The following is a 10906-nucleotide window of genomic DNA, read 5'->3' as shown; positions in this document are numbered from 1 at the left end:
ATTACATATAGTGTCATATGTTACTTCCCAGGGGAGACCATTCCATGGTGCTCAGAAACATTATCTTCCACACAGCATTAGCAAGGGAAATCAGGTAATCCCAATAATAAAATGTTGCTTCTTTGTGCTGGGAAAACACAATCTCTTCACCAAGTAAGTGCTTCAAGAAAGAAGTCTGAATGCCCTGTGACAATTGAGCATTTATTGTGATATAAGGAGCCCTCCCCGCCATGTCTCTTTAAGTAATGTAGGGAAGGGGAAAGTTTTTAGAAAGGCCTTCCTTCTTCCTTTGCCCTCCTCGCTTACTGCTGCCTGGAGAAGAGGTTCCGGAAAGCGTTGTTGTAGTTCTTGTTGAAGGCAGTATAGATCAGAGGGTTGAAGAAAGAATTGGAATAGCCGAGCCAAAGGAAAATGCTTTTCCAGAGCGGGGGTATGTCACAGGAACAGAGGGGGTTGATGAGTTCTGTGATAAAAAAGGGAATCCAGCACAGCACAAATACCCCGATGAGGATGCCCACCATAAGGGCAGCTCTCTTCTCTTTCTGCTCCCTCCACGTGTCTCCATCCGTCTGGAAGGTGACTGTGGCGTGCCGGGCGGTGAACACCATCTGCGGCTGCTGGGAGGCTTCCTTCACCTGCCAAAGACAAACATAATCTTCAGACGCATGTGTGTGTGTGTGTGTTTGTTTTGCTGGCCAGCCTGCCACCTGCCAGTTGCCAAACATGAAATCCTGTGTGCTGCATGCTAATTTGCAAGATGATGCCCAGCAGAGGTTTGCCTGGAGTTTTGCGGTGGGGTGAGAGTTCCAAGCAGGTGCGCGCACACAGCTGAACACCTCCTATGCATACCCTCAATTTGGGGGGGCAATATATAGTGGTCACAGCCTCAATTTGGCTTGCACTCCTGGAACAGCCACCTTTCCACCCCCCTCTTACCTAAAAAGACACCACAACTTACCTTACAGAAGGTGGTGGAGGAGGTGGGGAGCCCCCCTACAGCTACCCAGAGCACCATCTTTTCCTGCTGGGGGGCCCTTTTGCCTTGGGAGAAGAGGGAGAGCTGAACATGCAAAAGGCCTCAAGTACTTTCAAGGATTGCAAGAAGATCAAACCTATCCATTCTGAAGGAAATCAGCCCTGAGTGCTCACTGGAAGGACAGATCCTGAAGCTGAGGCTCCAATACTTTGGCCACCTCATGAGAAGAGAAGACTTCCTGGAAAAGACCCTGATGTTGGGAAAGATGGAGGGCACAAGGAGAAGGGGACGACAGAGGACGAGATGGTTGGACAGTGTTCTCGAAGCTACCAGCATGAGTTTGACCAAACTGCGGGAGGCAGTGGAAGACAGGAGTGCCTGGCGGGCTCTGGTCCATGGGGTCACGAAGAGTCGGACACGACTAAATGACTAAACAACAACAACAACTTCCAGGGCAAAGGGTGGGTGGACCACCGGCTATACAGAGCAGTTGTCCACCTTTGACTACCTCTAGTTCACACCGCAATGCAAAAGCTAACCAGCAGAGAGTTATGCAACCCCCCAGTGGAATGGGGTGACTTTTTTTTTGCATCAATCACTGTCACTGCCGGGAAAGGCCAGGGGCTGCAGGCAGCGCAGCTGCCCAAATGAGAAGTCCACACTCCCTGTTGACAAGATCACCTGGTCCACAGGGAGATGTTTTCTACCAAGTCAGCTCATCTAACTTAGTATTGGTGACACTGACTGGCAGAAGCTATCTAAGGGTCAGATGGGGGTCTTAGCCCTACCTGGAGATGCCAGAGATTAAACCTCATACCCTATGTATGCAAAAGACGGGCTCTACAACAAAGATACAGATTCCCTGCCCTGGATGACTGGTGCCTAACAAAAACAAGTTTTTACCCTGCCCCTCTCATTTGATAGACTGTACAGTGGTACCTCAAATTAAGAACTTTGCTTCAGGATGAGAACAGAAATCGTGCAGCAGCAGCGCTGTGGCAGCAGGAGGTCCCATTAGCTAAAGTGGTACCTCAGGTTAAGAACAGTTTCAGGTTAAGAACAGATCTCCAGAACAAATTAAGTTCTTAACCCGAGGTACCACTGTACATGGATCATGGATCACTGCCTGGTCGTGGCAAAGGGGCTTGAATATCTCAGAGAACCTATGATCTATGCCGTGCAGAGCCACCCAAGACAGACAGGTCATGGCTGAGAGTTTAGACTAAATGTGATCCACCTGGAGAAGGAACTTGCAATCCACTCCAGTATCCCTGCCAAGAAAGCTCCATGGACAATAACAACAGGTATATAAAAGTTGAGTCTCTGGCGTGCTCTGGCCCATGGGGTCCCGAAGAGTTGGACACGACTAATCGACTAAACAACAACACTAAAGTTACATCACTGGTAGATTGTATTTTTTCCCCACCTATAAGATTTCCAACGTTTCATTTTTGCCCCCCAATGTATTTTTCGTATTGATACGTTATGTTGTGACTGCAGCAACCTCATGCTTTTCTATAACGCTATGAACCCCTGTGCATTAGATAAACAAGCAGCATCTATGGCGAGAGGCAGTGTACTTAACAGATCCCTTATACTGAGATTATCTCTGGTGTGACTGCAGCTGGAATACTGTGGGTCGTTCTGGTTGCCTAACCTCAAAAAGGATATGGCAGAGTTGGAAAAGGTTCAGAAAGGAGCAACTGAAATGATCAAAGGATGGAGCAGTTTCCCCTACAAAGAAAGGCTGCCACATTTGAGACTTTTCAGTTTAGAGTAGGAGGTGGTGTGTTTATGGAAGTTTATAAAATTATGAATGGGATGGAGAAAGTGGATAGGGAAAGTTTTTCTCCCTCCCTCATAACACTAGGACTTCCAATTAAGCTGAATGTCAGAATATTCAGGACAGATAAAAGGAAGTATCCATTCATGCAAAACATAATTAAAACTAGGGAACTTGCTCCCACAGGAAGTCGCAATGGCCATCAACTTGAATGGCTTTCAAAGGGAATTAGACAAATTCATGGAGCGTAAAGCTATCCATAAGGGACACGGGTGGCGCTGTGGGTTAAACCACAGAGCCTAGGACTTGCCGATCAGAAGGTCAGCGGTTCGAATCCCAGCGACGGGGTGAGCTCCCGTTGCTCGGTCCCTGTTTGAAAGCACCAAGTGCAAGTAGATAAATAGGTACTGCTCCAGCGGAAAGGTAAACGGCATTTCCGTGCGCTGCTCTGGTTCACCAGAAGCGGCTTAGTCATGCTGGCCACATGACCCGGAAGCTGCCAATAAAGTGAGATGAGCGCCACAACCCCAGAGTCGTCCACAGCTGGACTTAATGGTCAGGGGTCCCTTTACCTTTAAAGCTATCTATGGCTACTAGCCATGCTGGCTAAGCTCTTATGCTAAGGTCCTGATGAAGGTTTCCCATGGACATCTAGCCAGCCACTGGGAGAATACAGTGGTGCCCCGCAAGACGAATGCCTCGCAAGACGAAAAACTTGCTAGACGAAAGAGTTTTCCGTTTTTTGAGTCGTTCCGCAAGACAAATTTCCCTATGGGCTTGCTTCGCAAGACGAAACGTCTTGCGAGTTCTTGCGAGTTTGTTTCCTTTTTCTTAAAGCCGCTAAGCCGCTAATAGCCGTGCTTCGCAAGACGAAAAAACCGCAAGACGAAGAGACTCGCAGACGGATTAATTTCGTCTTGCAAGGCACCACTGTAAGATGCAGAGCTAGATGGGCCATTGCTAGATCCAGTAGATTCTTCTTATGTTCCTCAGCATCCACTGATTCCGCAAAGCCTTCCCCGCACCCCAATTTGTAGCTTCACCTGTTCTGTGCTTTCCGTCGTCTCCCCGGCCCCTCCACTCCTCCAAGCCTGCCTGAGTTTTCATTTTGTTTTATCCTCTGGGCAGGGAGAATGTCAAGCCTTTGTGGTGTACGATGCCTAGCACAATAAAGATGCTAATTAAATGTTAAATAGGAGCTGCAGTATAATGTCCTGCTGGCCAGCCGGGGCTGAAGTTGTGAGATTAAAAAGCAGGAGGTGCCAGGTCCCAAAGGGTGGGTCACAGCTGCCTTGGTGTGGGTCGCTCCCCAAGTGTCGTGTATTGTCAAGCTGCCAAATGTAGCTGTTGGCTGCAAGATGGTACTCAGGCATGGAAGGCTAAGGGGCCAGGGCTGCGGAGGATCAACAAATGGATTCTTAATAAAGACAAGATTCAATTGGGATGTTTTGCAGATGAACCAATTGTTAACTGGTGACTTATGGAGTTTATGCAGAGACACTGAAAGGAACCCTACATAAATGGGCTGGGTTTTAAATTTTTGCACTAAAATGAAAGTGTTAGCTTCTGTATAGCTCAGTTAACTGCCAAGGCTCATGGGAATGGAATATTTACATACAATATTTAGATATTGCCTTTCATTTTGGCCACATTCACACCATAGGTTTATAGCACTATGATGCCATTTTTAACAGTCATGGTTTCCTCCCCCCCCCCCAAAAAAATTAAATTCTGGGAACTGTAGTTTGTTAAGGGTGCTATTCCCATCTCAGAGCTACTGTTCTCTCAGTGGTTTAACAATCAATCCCTCTTCATAGGGAATTATAGCTCTAGGAGTGAAATAAATTCCTTGAGCTGAAGGAATTGGTGGCAAAATTTGCAAAGGAGAAGGCATGCAAAGTGAGATGTTGATGTGCCTGGAATTGAAACTTTAAAGAGATGTAAATTTTGACATCACAATTCACAAGATTATTCAAAATGATTCGGGTGCTGAAACATTTTATTTTTTTTTAAATTGCATTTGAGAAAGGCAACCAAAGATGGTTGTGTTACTTATTCTTGCAATTTAAAGTAGATGTGGCGGTTTGGGGTTTTGTGCTGTTCACTTTTTCTGCAAGACATCTGCTTTTGAAAATTGAAGTTAGCAGTTGGCAGGCGGGTAAGCAAGCAGTTAGCCTTGCCAAGGGCTCAAAGTAGCCTGGCACCATGCAAAGGTCCCTGGTTCAATTCCTCCCATCTCCAGGTAGCACAGGTGCCAACTTGAATAAAATATTGTGGGGACCCAGGTAAGCCCCACTCTGCATAACCAATCACATGACGCAGTGCACACACACCATTTGAATGGGAATGCCCATAACTTTTGTGGGGGCCCAGCCCCCTCAAATATTTTATTGTGGGGGTCGAAGCCCGCAAAACACCTAGGAGTTGGCTCTTGTGCCAGGTAGTGTTAAGAAAGACTCAGTGTAGGCAGCATAGAGCTAGACAGACCAGTGATCTGACTTAGAATCCATTTCATTTGTCTTTAAAATGTTCCTCCATTACCACATCTCTGTATCAATAAAAGCTTCTGTTGATACCTGCTTGCCTGTCTGACAACTGTTAAAGGAACACTAAGGCAAAGGTAAAGGGACCCCTGACCATTAGGTCCAGTCATGGCCGACTCTGGGGTTGCGGCGCTCATCTCGCTTTATTGGCCGAGGGAGCCGGCCTACACCTTCCGGGTCATGTGGCCAGCATGACTAAGCCGCTTCTGGAGAACCACAGCAGCGCATGGAAACGCCGTTTACCTTCCCGCCGGAGCAGTACCTATTTATCTACTTGCACTTTGACGTGCTTTCGAACTGCTAGGTTGGCAGGAGCTGGGACCGAGCAATGGGAGCTCACCCTGTCACAGGGATTCGAACCGCCGACCTTCTGATCAGCAAGTCCTAGGCTCTGTGGTTTAACCGACAGCGCCACCTGCGTCCCTAAAGGCACACTATCCTTTCTGCAAAATGGTATCAGTTCTAGGATTAGTCTTTTTAGCAGCTATTCCCTACCCTTGCTATTTTCTTTTTCTTTTTAAGGCTGCTTATGTTTCTAGTCCATATGACACCCTAAAACAAACAAACAAGATTTTCAGTGAATGCTGTGTCCTAAATAAATGGAACCAATGACTTCTGAGGATACTGACGCTTATTTTCTGCCTTACAATTTCAAATTATTTTGTGTGGATAGTCTTATGATCCCAGACCTGTGTAAAAAGAAAAGCCTTTTGTGAGCTCTCCCTTGAGTGCTTTTAGGTAATGCATCCACAAGCAAATACAAAGGGCTTGAATTGTGTAGGTTCTCCTATGTGTGAAATGTATCTCAGTTTTCATCCTGTTTGCTTAATTAAGGGATTAATATGATATACGCATAGCAAACTCATTCTTCATGCATGGAACCTTATGAAACCAAAACTGCACACCCACACACAAGAAGGGAGGTATAAACAGGCTTAAAGAAACGGCAATGTTTGCAGAACTACAAGAAAGGTACCATATTTTGCGTGGCTGGGGGAGAACTATGCAGGAGAGGGCAAAAAGCAGCTCATTGAGAACTGAGCAAGATCAGTGGATAAGGAATGCTGAATGGATAGTAGGTAGCAGATTGGAGAATGGAATGGAATGGAATAACAGGGCATGGCTTGTTGGCTGGCTAGAATCCTGAACAAAGCAGCACTGGTTCAGCCCCAAAGAGAAAAAGAACGAAAGCCCTGATTGATGTCAACAACACTGTTAAGATTAAACTTAAATATCTTTAGTGGGAGATAGCCCACTAAAGCCAATATGTGTCTTTTAATACTTGACACTTTCAAGTTTTCCAAGTGCTTCACAGATATTATCTTTGCAACAACCCTGTAGAGAAAACCAGGATTAATGCCTTCTTATTTCAGAATGAGTGGGGGGGGGGGAGGTGAAGAGAAGTAAGGCAGAGGGAACAATGACTACCTAAGGATGGCCAGGGAGTTCCTGGCTGAGATGAAATATGAGCCAAGGGCTTGTGAGCTCACACATTCAGGCAGCAGACAGCAACAGCCATTGCATAAGATAAATAAATTCAGCAACTCGCTGTTAGCCACTGTGCTCAGGGCTCAAAGTGGTTGTTAGTCAAGGGCAGCCACAGACATTTGGGTGCCCAGCACAGAGCAGCAAACAGTGCCCCTCCCTGAGTCAAGGTGTACAGTACACAAGGCCACCAGAAAAGTCCACAAGCGCCTCTCCCCAGTACTAAAAACACAACAACAGTAATAAATTACTGACAGCCACTTCACTCTGCCTAACAGAAGGTCTGCTGTGTGAATGTGCTGCCCAATTCTAGAGCAGACAGCAGCACCTGATGAAAAACTAACCTCCAGGGCTTCAGGTGTGATAGGAGTGATGGAGTTGCTCTTCCGGGATCCAATGCGAAACTTGGCTGCCTTGTAGATTTTCCAGTAGACAAAGAGCACCACGCAGAGGGGCAGGTAAAAAGCCCCAAAGGTAGAGAAGATGGTGTAAGAAGGCTCCTGGCTGACTTGGCATTCCTCGTTGCCCTCCGAATAAGTCTCCCCCCAGCCAAAGATCACCGGAGCCAGAGAGATGATGGCCGAGAGGATCCACGTCAGAGCAATCATAATGTTGGAGATGCGCCGGCGGGTCCTCAGGGTGTACTCTAGGTGGCGAGTGATGGACCAGTAGCGGTCCAGAGCGATGGCCGTGACGTTCCAGATGCTGGCCGTGCAGCACAGCACATCGCAGGAGATCCACACCTGGCACAGGATCCGCCCCAGCCTCCAGCGCCGCCCGGACAGTTCGTGGACCAGGCTGAGAGGCATCACCAAGGCAGCCACCATCACATCCGAGATGGCCATGGACGCCACCAGGTTGTGAGGAACCCTGTGGAAAGTGCGGACACGCAATATGGTCGCCAGAACCAGCACGTTCCAGAGGAAAGTGGCAATCACCAACATGGCCAACAGAGTCAAGACGAGGACGCTAAAGATAGACAAGGGTCCACGGGCACCAGGGTGGTCCAGGAGGGAGCTGGAGCCCGTCCGGTTGGATTCGGCTGATGTAGTGACTGAGAAGCAGGTGAAGTTGGGGCACCAATCCATTGTGCAAGGATGAGCAGTAGAAAGTTTCCGAAGGCAAAGTGGAGTGAAATGCTTCTTCTGGTTGTAAAAGGTGGTCTCCTTGTTAGCCCCCAGGTTATATAGTTAAGGGAAAACCATTGTTCATGGGGGGGGGGTGTTGCCAGGTTTTTTATTCAATCCACAGTTTATCAGTTAGGCTGTTGTGACTTATCCTGGCTTGTCACCTGAACTGGGATCTGTTTATGAAATCTTCATTGCCAGGAAATGCAGGATTTCCATTTTGGCTGCTGTCTTGCATTCCTTATTGTCACTTTTTAACTGGTATTTGTCATAGCTTTAATACTGCCTGGTTTGCAAACCTCCCCAGAGAATATCGACTGGTGGGTGGTGATATGCTTTTAATAAGTAATGATAATAGCAATAGTATTTCAGGCTCCAGAGCTCGGTCACACTCCTGGTTTGTGAAGCATCGATCCAGCAGGTGAAGGCCCGGGATACACACTAAGGAAATATTTGTGAGAGATTCCAAATTCTGTGTCGGAGTTTGCCGCATCTGTAAATTGACCAAAGAGAACCTGCATTAAGAACGATACACATTCCATTGGAGAATGCCAAGTCTTCTGCTTTTCTGAAGCATTTTTGCAGCGTTAGAAAGTTAACACATTGGTTGCAGGAAGTTTAGGGCAAAAGAGAAAGCAAGAGATAATGCCATTGCAGTGGAGGAAGGAGAAGAAAAAACCCTTACAAATACCAACAGTTCTGACTTTGTAGCCTCCCCTTCGCTTCTGTCTCCTTTTTTGAGAAATCTTAGATTTAATGTCATCTATTCTTGGTCAGGTCCATGCTTTACAGAAACAGATGTATTATACAATACGGGGGGGGGGGCGAATCCTGATGTGCCTTTGCCACATTTGCCACAGAGAAATCAAAGCCTCCAAAAACAGAATTAAGGACCCAGTCTCCCCTCTGGGGTAGATGGCAGGGCTCTCCACACAAGCCTGAGCCCTATCGATTTTAATTCAGGTGCTAAACATAGACACCACCACTTTTGACATCTTTCTGAGAATGCAATAACCCCCCCCACCCAACTTGGAAACTTCTAAAGATCAGAGCCAATGATAGCTGCGGCCATCACAATTTAGACCAGGCTGACTATACTGTCTCTCTTTCCAGTGGGCATTTGTAATGCAACTGAGTATTCTGGCCAGTGCGAACGTTGCCCGTATATTGCATTATAAAGCAACCAAGGCAAGCTCTGTTGGGTGTGAAAATGCACTCTTAGGGATCCCTTTTGCAATTTCCGCAAAAGCAGCTGAAAGAGGATGTTGGCCACTGCTTTCGCCAAAGCACTCCACAGGGGAAGCTCAGCATTTGGAACATCTGCAACAGGAGATCACCTTGTCTGCCCTGGCTGGGGCTTGACAGGAGATGTCGTTTGAAACATCTGCAGGCACCAGGTTAGTGAAGACCAGGACTTTTTTTCCAGCTGTAACTCAATTCTGACACCTCTCAGGTGGGCGCCATTGCCATTCTAAGAGAACAAGGGAGGTGTTCATGGTGAGTTCCGGCACCTCTTTTTCTAGAAAAATAGCACTGCTGAAGACTACCCTACATAATGCCTGTGGGATCCTGGTGTGTTTGTGTGTGATCAGACAACCGCACCACGGGACAGAGATATGGGCTCACACAAGGGTGGTTGCACAAGCACACACAAAGAACAGACCAAAAAGCAAACGGCGAGTACGGACCCTCCAAAGAACTCTGCAAACATGAGGCTTCCCCCAACCCCCAGTGTGTCCCAGCCCCACCAGCACCTGAGAGACTCACCGTGGACTGAGAGTCCCTCGCTCTCATCGAACTGGGTACCTTCCATCGGATGAAGGTATCTTGCCACTGCCACAATAAATCTGCTAAAGCTGAACGCTGTTGTGCGCCCTTGCTCTGCTCCACGGGGCTGCAGCCTTATCGTGCAGTCCTAAGCACGCTTCCTCGGAAGGAAGCCCCCTCGAGGGTGTTTAGGATGCCGCTGTTCACTCAGCAAGCCCCGAGGAATTCGATGGCACTTGCTGCCAGACAACAGCCTGAAGTCGGAGAGGCGCAACGAGACTTTCTTTTTTTTAAGGCAGCGATTCCAAGGAAGGAAGACCCCGCTGGATTCAACGGGGCTCGCTTCCAGGAAGGAACACAGGATCGTGCGAGCCTGAAAGCCACGTTGAATTCGGTGGGACCTCCCTACCGTGTGTTTTTGTGTCCACACACAGGCTAGCGCTACAACGCGGGTCTCTCTCTGCGCCCTTCCCCCCTCTCAACGCTTTATTTGGGAAACCGCGCCCGATCCACGCGATGGCAATACCTGCGGGGCGCCTGCTCTGCGGCTCCAGCGGCTGCGCTGCAGCAGCAAAGGGAAGCCGCCCTCCTCCTCCTCCTCCTCCTTCTCTTGCTCTGAGTCCGCTGTCTCGCTCCTAAGCCGAGGCGCGCCCATCAGCTGACGGCGCCCGCTCGGCTCCCCAAGGGCTCCGCGCGGTCAGGAGGGCGCCTGGTCCCCGGAGGGGCTCCCTTCACCCGCGCATCGCGCGCCTTCGCGCCTGCCTCCTCTCCGACCTTCCTGTTCCAGGCAGAGAGAAAAGTCTCCCCAGCCACGCCGAAGCTCTGCGAGCGCCGTCCCTCTCCACTCCCACGGCGTTGGTTTTTCCGGGGCGGGGGAGCCTCGCAGGCGCTCGCTAGGATGCGCCGCAACACTTTGGCCCTGGGAGCCGCCGGCTTTGCGCCAAGGAATAGCAATCTTCAGGTATCCAAAGGGCTCTCATAGAGAAGATCAGCAAGCTTGTTTTCGCCTCTTCCGGAGAAACAATGGCTTCAAGTTGCAGGAAAGAAGATTCCTGCTAGACATACGGAAAAACTTTCTGACAGTAAGAACAGCCAGCGGTGCTCAACCTGTGGGTCCCCAGATGTTGTTGGACTACAACTCCCACCATCCCTGTGTTCTGGCCTTGTTAGCTAGGGGTGATGGGAGTTGTAGTTCAACAACATCTGGGGACCCACAGGTTGAGAA

General features: G+C 48.6%; 1 protein-coding gene across 2 annotated transcripts; it reads right to left on the bottom strand.

Annotated features, from left to right (window-relative positions):
- Positions 1 to 231: 231 nt before the first annotated feature.
- Positions 232 to 10523, bottom strand: HTR5A (5-hydroxytryptamine receptor 5A). Of its 2 annotated transcripts, none has more exons than XM_080974250.1 (3): positions 9682 to 10523; positions 7132 to 8407; positions 232 to 635 (listed from the first exon to the last, which is right to left on the bottom strand). In XM_080974250.1, exons 2-3 carry the CDS (start codon positions 7873 to 7875, stop codon positions 303 to 305), a joined length of 1077 nt encoding a protein of 358 aa, XP_080830376.1. In that variant the 5' UTR covers positions 7876 to 8407; positions 9682 to 10523; the 3' UTR covers positions 232 to 302. The 2 variants fall into 2 exon arrangements, with proteins under 2 accessions (XP_080830376.1, XP_080830377.1); XM_080974251.1 differs by having other exon boundaries at positions 10208 to 10523.
- Between the last annotated feature and the right edge of the window lie 383 nt (positions 10524 to 10906).

The sequence above is a fragment of the Podarcis pityusensis genome, assembly GCF_964106645.2.
Source record: "Podarcis pityusensis genome assembly, chromosome: 12".
NCBI lineage: Eukaryota > Metazoa > Chordata > Lepidosauria > Squamata > Lacertidae > Podarcis > Podarcis pityusensis.
Note: the sequence above shows the minus strand (reverse complement) of the source record. Positions and strands in the feature narration are given on the sequence as shown.